The sequence below is a fragment of the Malania oleifera genome, chromosome 4 (genome assembly GCF_029873635.1).
Source record: "Malania oleifera isolate guangnan ecotype guangnan chromosome 4, ASM2987363v1, whole genome shotgun sequence".
NCBI lineage: Eukaryota > Viridiplantae > Streptophyta > Magnoliopsida > Santalales > Ximeniaceae > Malania > Malania oleifera.
In genome coordinates, this window is record NC_080420.1 from 62142170 (window position 1) to 62159940 (window position 17771).

Here is a 17771-nt window from a genome sequence, read left to right on the forward strand (position 1 = left end):
ATCTGCAACTTTAATAGGCATATTCTTCTTAGGTATCATAGTGATGAAAGTTGAGTTAATGCTTTTACCCAAAATCCCATTAAAAAGAATTCATTGAACATGTTCATTAAATCCAGTCTAATGACATCTCAACAGTCCTGAAAGAAAGTGATACTAAACCCATCCATTCTTGGAGTCTTATCCCTCTCGATCTTAGTATTTGTAAATCCATTTCACTTGACATAATTTCATTAATTTTCAAATTCCTTTCTATCAGACTCTTTCAAATGATCCCTTTCATTTAGAAATAGAAGAAGTAATTTCAGTTCATCAATAACGTTTGGCTGGAGCACTCTGTTTGCTATTTCCACAATCACTTAGCCTTTTCTCTACCAAGTGCACTGTATTTAACATTGATGCTGGTATCCTTTTTCAACACTCCCCATTTGTATGATTTTTCTTTGTTTTGTTTTGTCGTGTGGATGTGGGTTAATTTCATTGATTTGAAAAACTTCGTGATTGTATGACATTTCCAATTTTTATAATATGCTGCACAATTTAATTATGATAACTTCGTGATTATATTTTGGTTGTTGAAATTATCAATCTTATATGCTTTAATATATACAGTGGAATAATAGTAAATATGTTGGAGTAGGTTGTGTGAAATAAGAAAATATTATTTTCTATCTATAAAGTACATGAATTTATGTTAAAATTAGAGTTTCATAGTTCTACTCCTAATCTTGATTTTATATATTGATAAAATGGTTGAAAGTTTTTTTTTTTAAAAATTAATTTAGTAATCATTTTTTTTTTTTTTTCATTCATAATGTCTATAAAATTAAGTTTCCTATCTAGTCTAAAAAAAGATAAAAATAAAATGTAAAATAACTCTTGCTTGCATGTTTCATCACCTTGCCTCCATTTGGATGTATCATGTGCAGGCCAATCTTTTAAGGGACTTTAAATAAAATGCCTAATTTGCTTTGCATCTAACATTATAAAATCCTTACAAGCTGAATAAAAATAAGCTAAATGCTTCTGCTGAACTAGGGTTTTTCGGTCACTTGGAGAAATTGGGGCTGGATTATAATATGCTGGCTATGATATTACCCTGGTATTTGATGATATGAAGTTGCTAGTTTGGTGTCTTCACTAAATTATATTTGTAATTTTTTTAATTGCTCTCTGATGCTAGAAGAACTAGTCAATAAGACTCACATACCCTCTAATTGTTAGCCTTAGGCAATTTGTATCTCAAATTTATAATTTTCCCCCCTCATGTTCATATGGTGTTGGTAATGGGGAAAGAATCAGTTTCTTGAAGGATCATTGGTTAGGGGAGGCTCCTTTTGGTAGTATGTGTCTTTGTCTCTATGTTTATCTTCTTTTCATGATTTTCCTATCTCTGCTTTCTTTCACTTGCAAGTGAGTGGGCCCTTCTAAGAATTTCATTTTATGAGGAACATTAACGAGAGAGACACCTGTGAGCTTGCTCCTTTGCTCAATGTGCTTCATTCTTTTCAGCTCCAGTCGGGGAGAAATAGAAGAGTTGGTGGTATAGTTCTTGTGGGGATTTTTCTTGTAAATCCTTCTTTTCTCATTTGTCTCATGCTCCTAATGCTACTCTTGACCCTCACTCTTTCATTTGGAAAGCCAAAGCCCCGCCTAAGGTTCAAGCCTTTTTGTGGACATCAATCTTGGGAAAAATTAGTGCCAACTTACCAGTGACTAGGCTTTTTGTGCAGAATTTTAAGATATTAATACTTTCTTTCACGTGGTTCCATGAAAATAGTTTTTATGCATTGTACCAATTTTTTTATGCCTTGTGGCGTCTCATTTGTCAGCAATTTTTAGCATCCTAGACTTTAAGTAATTTAAAAATATTTCTTCCACAACTCCCTTGATGAACACGTTAATATGGTTCTAATTTGGAAATTCTCCATTGAGCATCATAGTTGGTTCCATGTTAAATTTGCCATGAACTTTGTATTTATATTGGTTTTCAGGGAGCCACCATTGCTGATCTTTCAGTGACTATTACGCCTGTGGAGAATTACCTGCTGCCTCCCGAAGCTCTTCCCCAGGAGGTAAATTTTATGGGTGTCTCAAGTTTGAATATAAATTCTGATAATGGATAGTGTATATATTTATGGATTGCAATATTGATAAATTTTGAGGAATGGACACTTCCCATAGGTATACTGCTAGATGCATTGCGCCTAACTAAATGTTTGAGCTGGAAAATTCTCAAAATTAGAAGTTGGGATAAGAAAATATTTGTCCTTTTATTCTCCCTAGTATCTATTTCCAGCTTTGTGTCGTAACTAATACATTAGCTTATGGCTTTAAAACCTTGGCCAGTGGCCAACCTGGTGAAGCCACTGGCTGAACAGGCAATGTCAGCAAGAAATAACAATATATATTATTTATATGTAAGTATAATATTATGTGTAATAATTTTATGAAAAATGATATTACATTCATTGCATGTAAATATTATAAAGACGTTTATTAAACTCACTATATATTAGTTAATTAAAGCCAAAAATAATCACTAATAGCTACCTAAATAAAAAAATTTGAGCTGTTTTTCCATTTTTATAAAATATTCTTTAAATTTTATTACATTATTTAGTCTAAACATATTGTTTGATACTGGTATGTGTGTTGTCTTAGTGATGTGTATGTGTATATTATGTCATTACATATATTATATGTTTTTTTTAGAAGAGGGTAAGGTGAAATTATGAGCTTAAAGGGAAACAGTGAATGAGGTGTATTTCATGTATTATTTTCTTCCTAAATAAGCGCATGAGTGGAAGTTGCTGTTGTCCCCATGGGTCTCAGATTCAAGTCCAGGCTTCTCTGCGTTCATCAACATAATATAATTTTTTGTGAAGCAACGGGCAGGGTTAACCTGTCCTCAACCCTGGTCCAGACTCTGCCGTTTGAACTCCAGTTCATAGGATTTTCATTCTGGGAGGTTGGCCGGACTGGCCTGGTGACCAGTTCCAGTTGAACCTGGTTGGACCAGTCCACTTCAGGTTTCCAAACCATGATGCCTTATCCACCTTATCTTGCTAGACTTTTCCCAATGAGATATGTGTGGACAAGATGGGAAAAATTATATGGGACAAGGATGAAGAAGAAAGAAAAAGAAAGAGTGAACAGGAAGAAAAGGAGAGAGGAAAGAGAAGGGAAAGGAGAAGAAAAGGAGGAAGTCTTGAGAGAGAGACTGTGAGGGAGAGTAAAAGAGCAGATTCAATTAATCAGCAAAATTAATCCTCTTACATTCATGAGCTTACATTTATAGGCTAGAAGCCCTAGATATAGAACTAGTGTTTTAAAAGGCTCAATCAAGGCTCGCCTCAAGGTAAGGCATGCTTAAAACTCCTTGAGGCTCAATCTAAAATACCAATTCCAAAAAGGCTAATGCATTATATGCTGAGGCTTTCGCATTTTTGCAAAAAGCATGCCTTTTGCGCCTTTTTAGTCAAAGCTTACGCATTTTGGGTGTGTGATTCTCAAGTTAGAATTGGTTAGAAAATTTAACTACATGTTTGTACAAAAGGAATGTCATAATATGAGTTTATTTCTAAAACTCTTGAACCTCAACCTTTCCAAAATAACTGGACTTGTATCTTAAATCATGAAAATAGTTTGAACTTTGTAATGGTACAACTATCTCTTGTCATGATTTATTTCATGTATTCAAGTTAGCAATTTTTGAATGGCCAACAAGTACTTTGAGAAGTACTTCTAGTTTTTCTTTTTTGCATTATATTTTTGATTTTCTTAATTTTTACTTATTTTAAATATATATAATTTATTTAACAAATTTTTATCTTAAAAAATAAATTCTCAAAAGGCTTACGCCCCAACGCCTTAAGGCTTTGGCCTTTTGAGGGTTAAGACGCCTCGCCTTAACGCCTACGCCTACGCCTTTTAAAACATTGTATAGAACAATCAAAAATTACAAAACAACTCCCATAGTAATTGAATATCAAATGGAAAAAGCCCAAAATAACTAAAATTCCTAAAATTTGGTAATGTCCAAAAATTAAAGGCTCCAATTTTCTGGGCCTGCACCTTTAATAAGAATGTTAAAAAGGCAGCACAAGCAGTCCTTTGTCATACTGCCCTGGTTGAAAAGAACTTGGCTTTGGAGAGTTAATCTGCAAATACCCTTCCAAGAGAAGTGGGTCAAGCTCACAAAGATCATCCTTAGGAACCCAAGTAGCGTAGGTCAACGTCTCCACTAATTCAGATTGTCAAAAACCTCCTTCGGAAGAAGTCACAGCACATAATCTAATATGGCTTCAATCTCGTCTTGTTGTTGAATGGATGGTGCCTGTGGAACTGAAGTTGCAAGAGTACGAGAAGACAATGAAAGAGATTCAAAGGTGCCTCAATAAGATCTCAAACCCTCTTATTGAAAATAGCACTAATATTCATATCATCAAGAAAGTCAAGAAAATAAGCATTAGATCCAAATCTTTTAAGGATAGCAAACTGTCCAATGGCACAAGCATGCTATTCCTTAAATAAGATCTTGGGATAGGGTTTAGGATGAATACCAACCATGACATTATTACCTACATAAAAAAATCTGCCCCTTCATTGCACATTAGTAGAAAGTTCATAATCTGTACAACTCATAGCAAGCTTGTGCCCAACATGAGCATGCAAATCTTGAATCTGTTGTGCAAAAGTGTTGTTAGGCTCAGAAATATGGGCATTAGGTGCTAAAAAATGTAGGCAGGGTGTTTGCACCCAAGAACTCACTCAATTGAACTCTTGCTATAGTCCTATTTGCTAAATTGTTATAAGCTCATTGGTGGGCAATGCAAAGTCTCGTGTGCCTTGTTTTTCTGCTACCACCCACCTCAGGATCCTTTGAAACTGTGATTAACAATCTCTGTTTGTCCATTAGTTTGTCTGAAAAGCAGAATAAAATATGAAGTTAGTGCCACACAGCTTTCAGTCTGTCATCCAAAAGTAAAAGACAAACTTTACGTCTCCTTTAGAGACTATGGAGCTAGGAAAATCATATAGTTTGACAATTTACCAAATAATAGCTTGGCAACTTAGGAAGCATCAGTCTTACTCCAAGGAATAAGTGTGCCTTGTTAGAGAACCTATCAACTACCACAAAAATTGTGTCATAACCTCATTTTGTTTTATGCAATCTAGGACAAAATTCATACTCAAGTCTTTCCATGGCATGTTTGGCAAGGATGAGATGCATAAAATCCATTACTTTGTCTTCTAGCTTTTGCTAACTGATTAGTGCATCACTGGGAAAATTTCCTAGTGATATCTCTCTTTAGGGAAGGCAACCTTAACCAGGGGCAATGGTCTTGTCTCTGCCTAAATGGGTAGGTACAACCAGTTGCATGTATTGCACCTTCCAAACTAAGAAATATCCAAATGCAGGGAATGCATTTTGAAGGCTACATTTGTTCATGAAATGTCATTTCCTAAGAGTAGAACGGTTATAATATAAGAATTTGGTAGTTTATACAAAAAGGGCATTATTATTATAAAGAAAATAACAATGCAAAAAATTTTATGAATCCATAAAAAGGAATAGACAAGGAATAACTATTTCCAAAGTTTCACCATGTAATGTCTATTCCTTTCTTATTTCATTTTGGATTGAATAGCTTAAAACTTTTGCATGATTGACTTCTTTCTAGATTATTACATCCGTCAACGTTTCATTACATTCTCTTTGTATTCCATCTTATTTTTTGGAATATGTATTCTGCAAACTAAACATAACCTAAGCTCTTAAATAGGAAAATCAACATAGTTCGTGCATTTATTATTACTCATTCAGTTATTCCTTGAAAGTTTATCCAAAATTAGGACAAGTTAGATGCTCATCCGCCAATTTCTTAAATATTTAGCATTGATCACATGGAGAATAGTTACTATTCTGCCAAGGCCATTGGAAATCTTACTCTTGGCATTAGAATGATGTTTGAGAAAAAAGAAAGTGACAGTCAGAAGCCCTCATTTGACTGTCAAAACCTCATCTCATGCGAGTCTGACAGATGTGGATTTGGGGGATTTTGAAAAATATAGGTTATGAAGGCTTAGGGATATTATCATGACTAGCTGCAGTGACTGGGAGGTGTCCAACTGCCCAAGGTTCTGGCAATATCAGGGTGAATCGAGTGAAGGGCTGCTACGATGGGAAGGGGTTTCCTCTGTATGTAACCAATGGTGATGCAATGGGGTGTCTTGGTGATGCAACGGGGTGAACGATGATGGCTCAAGTGATCAACGATGGTGTACTTGAAGGCTTTTAGTGCTGGTTTTGATGGTGAATGAAAGCCCAGCGAAGACAAGATTTACATCAATAATCTGGCAAAGAAGTTATTATTATTATTATTATTATTAGCCTGGGCTATGCAACAGGTACATGCATATCTCCCCTCTTTAGGTTCAATCTTGAGACCTGAAATCCCGAGCTTAACCATCAGGAAGGCAATAGACTTTGAAGCAGCAGCTCTCTTTTCTATCAATTTTTTTTCCGTGCTTCTGCTCATCTTCACCTGTTGATTACCAATGATACGAATCTCTCTCAAAATTTTTTCACTGTTTTTGGTGGCTTGAATTTGGATGAAAGCGGCTTTCTTGTGATGATAAAGGTTTGGAAGGCGTGGTTGTAGATGAGAAACAGGAATTGAGTGGGAGAGAGAGAGAGAGAGCAAGGCCCAAAGTAATTAAATATCATAAAATCCCAAAATAATTGAATTTCCTAAAGCACACTAATGTCCCAAACTAATATAAAACCTGTAATTTTCTAGATCTGTGCCTTTTATAAAAATGTTTAAAAGGAAGAGCTGGCAGTCCTCAGCTTACATAATTACCTGATATGATTCTTTCCCTTTTATTTGTATGCCAATTGCTTGTTCACACATGTGGGCTAGGGCCTTTAGAAAATTGGAAGCACTTGCACATTGCGCAGGTTATTTATCCATATGTAGTTTGGGCATTAGTATGCTAGCATTATTGTCTGTATGTTTCTTGTCTCATTTAATGGACATGGTTATTAAGGTGTGAACCTAAAATATCTTTTATTGGACAATTCAATTTTTCTGCCAAGCTTAGTTATGAGAAATAGCAGGATGGATTTTTCTCATTAAATTAGGCTTGGTCGCCCCAAAGGGCTAAAAGGCAGGTGTTATTAGAGTTCTCCTGTATGCATGCTCCTCTAGTAGCAGTAAAAAATTATTTTTTTCTATACATGTTGACTGGATTCAGAAGGTAAAAAGGCACAATGTTCATGTTTTTAGATAGCTGAAGTAGATACTTGCATTGCCTAATTTGCAACTGTTTCTATTCTGACCCTTGAAGGAGAGAAAGCCTCTTGCTACCAGTGCTACTGTTCAGAAGGCTGAAGATGTGGTGAGCACTATGCTTGCCAAGGGGTTTGTCTTGGGAAAGGATGCTCTTAACAAGGCAAAGGCCTTTGATGAGCGGCACCACTGGACATCTACTGCCTCTGCCACAGTTGCTTCAATTGACAATAGGATGGGTTTTACTGAGAAGCTAAGCATTGGAACAGCTGTGGTCAATGAAAAGGTTAGGGAGATGGATGAGAGATTCCAGGTGTCTGAAATGACAAAATCTGCCTTTGCCATTGCTGAGCAGAAGGCAATCAGTGCAGGATCTGCAATAATGGGAAACCGTTATGTATCCACAGGGGCTTCATGGGTTTCAAATGCATTTAGCGCGGTTGCAAAGGCAGCTGAAGATGTGACTCTGATGACCAAGGAGAAGGTTGAAAAGGCAGAGGATGAAAAGAAAGAAATTATTTACAGAGAGAGAACAGGGTTTGTAGATGACTTTGCGCATACTCATCTTGATGAGTCTTCTGCGTGGGAGCCTCCAACTGTTTCTGTTAATTCTAGTCACGATGACACCAAGCTTGGGATTATATGATCATTGTGGTTCGTTTTCCCTTCTGTTAAATTCCTCAGTATTTCTATCTCCAATACCTGATTTTCTTATTCTTTTACTCAAGGATTGCACTCATGTAGATTGCTTGGTTGTATCAATGCAAATGCTGTTCATTATTTCAATGTTTACTAGAATTTCTACCTGCGAAACTCCTCTTTGTACTATTTGTTCCTCCGGGACTTTTTTTTACTCCCAGAATTTCATTATTCCCTAGCTACTTTGGCAAATGCAAAATTTATCCTGACCTGCATTTACTGCCAATCTATTATGAATTTTTTTTTCTCTTCCATTATAGTAGTTTGTGTCCTAAAACCGAACGCTGCAACCCTTTCATCCATTGGTAGATGGGAATCTCCCTTCTCCCTCAATGCATGCCCTCTTTGTTCCATTCACGCATGGTTGTTCTCTTAAAATCCTCCGAAGGGAGTGAATGGGATGGGAGGGTCGCATGAAGGAGGGGTGGATGATTCCAACTTGTTTGTTTATAATCAATTTAGGATGGTGTATTTATTTGGTAGGGATGACTTCCACAAAAATAATTGGAGCATTGACACCTTTTGCGCCCACATATTTTGTAGTAGGTGATTTGGAGTGCCTATATCTTGTATCCTTCCATGAAGGCTTTGTATCTGGACTCACGTGATGGAGGTCTTGTGTTCAAACCTTTGCCAAGGGTAGGGGTAGAAAGGAATGTGGGATGTTAGTTGAGCTAAATTCTATTGTGTACGTAGGCCCAATGGTTTTCCAAGAAAAAAATAAGTTCATACATGTTCTATATCATGATCTCTTGCTCATCATTTCTCACCATCCTTGCAAGGAAAGAGAAATAGTAATAATTAAAGAAAAAATTGCACCAAGTAATTCTTTTTTATTTTGTTTGGTACAACTGAAATTGTGAAGAAAGGAAGTGGTGAGCATTTATTAAACTAGATTACCTAATAATGTTATATTTTACGCAATGAATCAAATCTTTAAATTTTCAATAATTTTCGATAAGTTTTTCACAATGATTGTTTAGATGGTTCTTTGGGAAAGCTTAGCTCAATTAGATAAATATTAATTGAAAAATACTTACAATTAAAAGATTTGATTAATTATTTAAAATGCGGAAGCTAGGGCTAACCTAATAATATTTTCCATTTCTCCTTTCCTTTGTGATCATGTGCAAAAAGGGGATGTGGATTTTGAGTTTGTATGCACTAATGAGCACTGGGCAGACATTTCACTAAACCACTTCCAGAAGATAAGTTCATACAAATTAGAAGTGAATTAGGTTTCATGCATAGTAGATATGACCTCCTAGATATTTCATAGTTTGCATAAATTCAGGGGGAGCTTTCAAATAATTTTAAAGTCTAACAACTAATATAACTGTTGATATCTTTTATTGGCTTGAACTTTATGAAATTGATTATGTTTTGCAATGTATAATTCTCATATCTACTGCATGATGATGATTGCACTTTGAAATTAGGAATAGCTTCCCAAGAGGTGGGTGAATTGGATTCTTTTAGTTTTAATATTTTTAATGCTTATGACACCAAAATAATAAAGTAATTAACTAACAATCACACTTCAAGATACTGAAATTTAAATTCACAAGCCAATCAACCAAATTAAACAATTCAACCAATCATGCAAGAATTTTAGAATTTTTATCAGCTACCCTGTAGATGTTCTCAACCTTCTTTGGACAAAACCTTTCTATGCACTTCTCTTGATTAAGATTTCCACAGATTAACCAACGTATGCTCTTTTGGGTTTCCGAAAACGGCCAATTGAAACGTACTTTCTAAATATCAAGGGTCTTCATTTGATTTTAACTTTAGATCCCGCAATCTGCACTTTAAAACACACAACAAAAGATTGTACAGAAAGTAATAAGTAGAGAAGAAAGAAAGACACAAGGTTTTTTACGAGGTTTGGCTTCAACACAGCTTACATCCTCGCCCTTGGCAAAATACTAAAGGGTTCCACTATAGCAGTTCCGTTACCGGGTGGAACAACACTTGTTTACAATCACTCTTTTGCTAAGGCTAGAGCCTGCCTTCTCCAAACAATATAGCCTTATTTGGTCAACGATCCAACAACCTGAAATCGTCCAAAATTTACAAGAGAAACAATAAGAAGATTGTGTACAAGAAACGCTCACACAAAGAGTAGGTTAGTACAATTTAAAACTATGTACTTCAAAAGATAGATATCAAGAATGAAATACACTTTTGAAACTTAACAAGAATTTCACCAAATTCCTTTTCTCTAGTTGAGAAATCAGCAATCTAATTTCAGGAATTGATGAATAAGAATTTCAGAATCACAACACTTTCAATTTGCAAGAGATGATCAAGACGAGGCTTTGAGAGCAAGAGAGCTTATGAGAGATTTTCAATACTTGGTATTTTTTGATTTACAAAAACCATGTATTTATAGGCTTTCAAACAAGTTTCCTTAGATAATTTCCCAAGTTTTTAGAAAGTTTGGAGCCCAAGCAACTATTATTTAAAATATTAAATTTTAAAAATTTTGTCTGTTGAACAGTGTTCAGATGATTGAAGAGTCGAGTTCAGTTATTTGAAGTTCCCGAGACCCTTTAAAAAATGAACTGAACACAGGGTTAGATGACCGAAGATAGGGTTCAAACCACCGAAGAGTCGAGTTTAGATGGCCGAAGTTCAGGTTCAGTCATCTAAACAGCTACTGCCTGTTTCTGTTTCTTCCCAGAAAATCTTCAAACGTCTGAGCTTATTCTTCATACGTCTGAAGTAATTCTTCAGACATCTGACCATGAAGTTCAGTCATCTGAAGTTACAACTTCAGTTATTGGAACAGAGAGTTCAGTCATCTGAACAGACAAAAAGTTGTTGAAAACATTTTCCATAAAAAAAATGATTTGCTCTCTTAAACAAAACTTGTTTTAATATTCCTAAATAGGTTTTTAAGTCCTCATAATCTCCTGGAAAAAGTTCAAAACATATTTCAATCGATATTTAACTTTGAAATACTTACAATGGATTTCCTAAAAACTTTATATGCCATGCTTGAAATCATTCTCATTCTTTTTGCTTTTGAAGTTCTTTGGATATGTGCTTGAACTTGCTTTATCTGCCAATGCTTTAGTTTTTCTTTGGATCACTTGTTAGTTTAACTTCCTTGATGACCCACATTTGATCCATACTTGATCTACACTTGATCCATACTTGATCTATGGTTTCCTGAAACACAAAATCTCAACCTTTCTATGTTAAAATATCCTTTGTTTGTTATCACCAAAACTGATTGAAAGACCTTATTAGGCCAACAATCTCCCCCTTTTTGATGATGACAAACAAGAAGTAAAGATAAAAATTTTATGTGAAATAAAGTACTCCCCCTTACTATAGGCATTAATAAGCAAACCAAGGAACCATGTAGATAGCCATGTAGTTCATAAAAAATCCATGTTCATAATGTGTTCATATGTCGTTATTGCTGATATTGCTCATATATCCTTGTATTCTTTATTTATCCAAATGGTAAGATATTGCTGATACTGATATTGCTTATTACTGATACTGCTTATATTTTTATTTTATCTTTACTTAGAGCACCTTTTCCCTCTTTGTCATTAGTCAAAAAGAGTAATAGGATTATGAAAATCCATTAAGAAGTCATTCTTATAACAAGATGTAGTCAGTACAAAGGGTCATCTAGAAATGTTTCAATAAAAAAAATTTCATATGTTCCCTTACAAATAGAAAAAATGTAACACAAAAAGTTTCATAGCATCATGGTTACAAACATCTGAGGTACATAAGTCCTGATACTCTATTACATGCAAAAAGTTTCATAGTAACCTAGGCTAGGTAGTTTCTAACTATCCTATCCTTCTTCTTCAAAGCCATCTCCTTGCCCTTCTTCTTCTTCTTCTTCTTGGGTTCCTTCTTCTTCAGTATCTACTTCATTACCTTCTTCTTCAGAATCTCCTTCATTTTCTGCAGAGTCATTATCATCATCTCCACTTTGAGGAGCGGAGCTAATATCCATGGGATCACCTCCCCTAGAAGATCTAGCCTGATACTTTTCTATGCGAGTGACACACTGATCAAGGGATGTAACCTTTTCTTTAATATTCTGAAGCCCAGTACGTACTTCAGAGGAGAAACTGGAGAAATCCCTTTGGAATGATAAGAACCATGAAGGCGTATCATGAGATAAACCAAGATCCTGTGTAGAAGAAGATTGTGCTGCTGCTGATACTGATGCTGATGCTGAGGCTGAGGCTGAGACTGAAGCTGAACCTGAGGTTGCAGCTGAGGCTGGTGTTGTAGATGCATATTGAGTCCTACTTGATTTCAAGTACCATCCTGAACCTTGCATACCCCATTTGCTTTAAGGAGGTCTCATTGAAAAGATCATAGCGGGTTCTTTTGATAAAGAATTTAGAACTATTTGTAACATGAAGATAGTTGAAAAGAAAAGTAAGAATCCCTCCATAGGGAAGAACAACTCGGGAGGATTCAAGTTTGGTCCACATCCATCGAATGATTAAGCTAGCCAGGTCTAGTTTCTTTCCTTTAAGAAGACACCAAAGGATAAAGAATTCAATATAGGCAAGATGATCAAAAGAGCCTTGTTTAGGTTGGATGTTGTTTGCAACAATTTTGTGTAGAATTTGGCCCTTTAATCTTAATTGTTTGTATAACGGAGGATGCCTAAAATGGATAGGTTCGTTTTCCATAATCATTGGAAGGAAAATTTTAGCAGTGAATCCTTCTCCTAGAATCCAGGATTGAGCAAACATGGGACAGTTGAATTCACCTGGAGTAATTTTGAAATGGGAGACAATATTTCAGAATTTAATAAAATTTTCTTTCCTTTAACTTCCGAAGAAACAATCCCATTTTCATTTGTCATATTAGCATAAAAGATTTTGAAAAGATGAGGAAAACATCCTTTGGGTTCCTCGGTGATAAAATCAAACCAAGCTATGGCATGAAATAAGGGAAGGATATCAGGAAATTTAGTAATGAAAAATGAGACATCCAAAATTTTACCTAGGATTGGATCTACTGTACCGAGTGAAGTATGATAACGAAGTCGAGTTTAGGGAGCCACAAGCCACTTGTCAAGGTTTTGAGCATCTTTCCCAGACGAAGACCCTCGGTTGGCAGTTTGGTTGATACGAGGCATGAAGATACTTGATTGTGGATGCCCTAGATTTCATGGAGTGATTCTTTGAAGAGGGATACAAGCTTCGGATTCAGGCTTTTTTTTTTTTTTTGAGTGAGGAGAAGAAGGGATAGAGAGGAAGATGTTCGGATGAGTTAAGCAACCAACTTCAAAAGTCTGAAATTAGGGTTTTAGTCTGTTAGTTATATTTAAACCCATAGACTTCAGATGATTGAAGATTAACTTCAGTCGTCTGAAGATTTTTAATTCCAGAATTTAAAGAGATAGTAGGCTCCCAGACGTCTATAGTTCTAGGTTCTGTCATTCGAACCTGTTTGCTACAGTGTTCAGTCGTCTGGGATGTGTAGTTTATACGACCGAAGTTCAGAGGAATGTTGTAATTCTTTTTCTATTAAACCTCTCTGCTATGGATTAGCCCAAGTTCTCTCCTGATATGTATATATCTTTCTTCACTTAGGGGTTTTGTAAAAATGTTAGCCCATTGGTCATTTGTATTTATAAAATCAAGAATTTTATCCTCTTTTTGAACATGATCTCTCAAAAAATGATGCTTTATATCTATATGTTTGGTTCTTGAGTGTGAAATTGGATTTTTAGATATATTTATGGCACTAGTGTTATCACACTTTCTTGGTATTGTCTTATAATCTAGATTGAAGCCTTTTAACAGTTGTTTCATATATAAGATTTGTGCGCAACAACTTCCGGCTGCTACATACTCAGCTTCGGCGGTTGATAAGGCTATAGAGTTTTGTTTCTTTGAAAACCATGATACTAAGGAATGTCCTAGGAAGTGACATGTGTCATTAGTACTTTTTCTATCAATCTTACATTCGGCGTAATCAGCATCAGAGTAACTTATCATTTTAAAGTCAGTGTCATTTGGATACCATAAACATAGATCAAGTGTTCCTAGTAAGTACCTAAGTATTCTCTTAACGGATGTTAGGTGAGATTCCTTAGGTGCTGATTGAAATCTAACACACATACACGCAATAAACATAATATCAGGTCTACTAGCAGTTAGATATAGTAAACTACCAATAATTCCTCTATAGTGTGTTATGTCTACTTGTTTTCCTTTTTCATCTCTATCAAGGCTTGTGGATGTACTCATAGGAGTTCTTATGGGTTTACTTTGTTCCATATCAAACTTTTTAAGCATATCTTTGATGTATTTAGTTTGATTTATAAATGTTCCGTTTTTAGCTTGTTTAATTTGTAATCCTAGAAAATAATTTAGCTTTCCCATCATACTCATTTCAAATTATTTTTGCATACATGTGGCAAAGTCCTTGCATAGATCTTCATTTGTAGCTCCAAATATAATATCGTCCACATATATTTGAACTATTAGCATATCTTTGTTTTTGGATTTAATGAATAAAGTACTATCAACCATTCCTCTTGTAAATTCTTTTTTAAGAAGAAATTTACTTAACCTTTTATACCAAGCTCTTGGAGCTTGTTTCAAACCATAAAAAGCTTTTGTCAATTTAAATACATGGTTTGGGTTTTTTGAATTTTCAAAACCTGGAGGTTATTTGACATACACTTCTTCATTTATATATCCATTTAAGAATGCACTTTTTACATCCATTTGATATAACTTAAAACCCTTATGGGCTGCAAAAGAGAAAAACATTCTTATTGCTTCCATTCTTGCTACGAGAGCAAAAGTTTCATCGTAATCAATTCCTTTTTCTTGATTATAACCTTGTGCTACTAGCCTAACTTTATTTCTTACAACTACTCCAATTTCATCCTTTTTATTTTTAAACACCCATTTAGTTCTTATAACTGATTTATCTTTGGGTTTAGATATAAGTTCCCACACTTGACTCCTTTCAAATTGATTTAGTTCCTCCTGCATAGCTATAATCCAAGAATCATCATTTAAGACTTCTTTAATATTTTTGGGTTCATCTTGAGATAAAAGGCATAATGGTTGCAAATATTTTTTAATAAGGCTCTAATGATTATTGCTTTTGATGTTTCACCAAGAATTTGTTCTTTTGGGTGATTTTTATCATATCTCCATTCTTTAGGAAGCTTCAGATTTTCTATAAGGTTTTCATTTGGAGCATCATTATTGTTTTCTTCTTTTATTTCAAAATCTTCTTCTTTTTGTGGAGTATCTTCTTTTTCATCATTCTCATTTTTATTGTCATGATTGTTTGATTCATCAAATGTTATGTGTATTGATTCCATAATAGTAAATGTTCTTATAAACCCTATAAGCTTTACTATTTATAGAGTAACTTAGAAAGATACCTTCATAAGATTTTGCATCAATCTTTCCTAAATCATCTTTAGTGTTAAGGATAAAGCATTTGCATCTAAATACATGAAAGTAGAAAATATTAGGTTTTCTACCTTTCCAAAGTTCATATGGTGTTTTGTCTATTTTTGATCTTATCGATACCCTATTTACAATGTAACATGCTGTATTTACAGCTTCTGCCCAAAAGTATTTAGGTAGATTATTTTCATTCAGCATTGTTCTTGCCATTTCTTGTAGAGCTCTATTTTTTCTTTCTACAACTCCATTTTGTTGTGGAGTTCTAGGTGTTGAAAAATTATGATTCATTCCATGTTCACTACAAAATTTATCAACTTCTTTGTTTTTAATCTCTCTACCTTGGTCACTTCTAAAGCTTGTTACATTATAGCCCTTCTCATTTTGTATTTTCTTGCATAAGGTTGTTAATAGGTTACAAGCTTTATCTTTGTTTGCTAGAAATATTACCCAAGTAAATCTTGAATAATCATCTACTATTACAAAAGCATATTGTTTTTCCCCTAAACTAAAGGTTCTAGTTAGACCAAATAAGTCTAGGTGCAAGAGTTCGAAGGATCTTTTGGTGGATATGTATTTTTTCTTTTTGAAGCTTGTTTTTACTTGTTTTCTCTTTTGGCATGCATCACACATCTTGTCTTTTATGAATTTAGTATTTGGTAGTCTTTTTACAAGATTTTTCTTAGATTATTTGGATAGTAGGTCCATGCTTGCATATCCTAGTTTCCTGTGCCATAACCAACTTACTTCATTCATTGCTGTCAAACAAGTTATGTTTTGATTTACTAATTTCTTAAGATTTATGCAATAGACATTATTTATTCTATGAGCTATAAATAGAGTTTCTTTGTTCTTAGGATTTTGGATAACACATTTTTATTTCATAAAGATTATTTCGAATCCTTTATCACTTAATTGACTAATACTTAAAAGGTTATGTTTTAATCCTTCTACTAATAGTACATTATCTATAGTGAGTGAAGGTTCTTTACCAATTTTTTCGATGCCAATGATTTTACCTTTGGCATTGTCGCCAAAGGTGACGTATCCCCCATCCTTTTGTTTTAATGTAGTGAACTTGGTCTTGTCACCGGTCATGTGCCTTGAGCACCCGCTGTCCAAGTATCATTTATCTGTTGACCTTGTTGTCCTAAAGCAAACCTACAATGAGGGTCACTCTGTGTTAGTTTTTGGAACCCAAATTCTTTTGGCTTTCTTTGTTTTGTTGTTAGTTCCATTATTGACTTTCCATTCTCCTTGAACTTTAACATACTTTCTTTTTAATGGGCAATTAAACATTACATGACCTTTAGTCTTGCATATATAGCAAGTAGTGTGTTCATGCTTGTTGTTTGATGAAGTGCTAGCATAATACTTAGCTTCCTTAACAAAGTATCCCATGTATAGTTTTTTGTTTCTTTTATTTGCTTTACCGTTATAGTCTATTCCTTCTTTGTTCCCATGAAGCCTTTACCATCCAATCATCTTTTCAAAGTTTTCTTTACCTTTGGTAAAGTTATAAATAATTTTTTCTTTATCCTCTATTGCCTTTTTGAGTTCATTTACTTCTAGATCCTTTTTATTCAAATTATCTTTATAAGTTTTTCCTAAGTCTTGAGTTGCTATATTTATTTCTTCTTCCAACTTCTTAATACAAGATTTTTTTTCTTTTTCAATAGCATTCAAGTTGCTTCACTAGTTCTTTATTTTGATATTTCAAAGTTATATTTCTCTTGAAAATTTTTATGAATCTTTTATGTAGTGAGAATAACTCATCTTGTAATTCCTTATAAGGAGACAAACTATCACATGACTCATCACAAGACTCATTTTGAGATCCGGTTGAAGAGTAGTAAGAATTTACCTCTTTGTCATTCGCCATGAAGCATATATTTGCCATCTCTTGTCCACTTGTTTCGTTTTCTGTTTCACTGGAGTTTGAGTCATCCCAAGTAGCCTTCATAGCTTCCTTCCTTTTCTTCTTGTCTTTCTTGAGCAACGGACAGTCCGGTTTGATATGCCATGATTTCTTGCAATGATAGCATATTGGTGGTTCATTCTCACCTTTATTTTCTTTCCTACTTGTCTCTCCTTTTTCAGGTTTCTTTTTTATTGAACTTTCTAGGAACCCTTTTATTCCTTCTATTGAATTAGCCTAGTCTCTTAGTAATGAATGCTAATTCATCTTGATCAAAGTCACTTGTTTCACTTTCCTCTTCACTAGTGCTATGGCTAGATGCTTTTAGTGCTATAGATCTTTTATGCTTTCATTCAGGATTTCTTTCTTTTAAGGCCATTTCATAGGTAAGAAGTGAGCCTATAAGTTCATCTAAAGAAGTAGTCT

The 17771-nt window shown here is 34.5% G+C and overlaps 1 protein-coding gene across 3 annotated transcripts in view; it reads left to right on the forward strand.

Annotated features, from left to right (window-relative positions):
- Positions 1-8103, forward strand: part of LOC131154349 (binding partner of ACD11 1-like) — a 31134-nt gene extending 23031 nt beyond the window's left edge. For all 3 annotated transcript variants that reach the window (XM_058107052.1, XM_058107055.1, XM_058107054.1), the window contains 2 exons: positions 1992-2072; positions 7354-8103. In XM_058107052.1, the coding sequence (XP_057963035.1) occupies positions 1992-2072; positions 7354-7941 (669 nt within the window). In that variant the 3' untranslated portion in view covers positions 7942-8103. The remainder of the gene's footprint in view (positions 1-1991; positions 2073-7353) is intronic.
- Positions 8104-17771: the final 9668 nt, after the last annotated feature.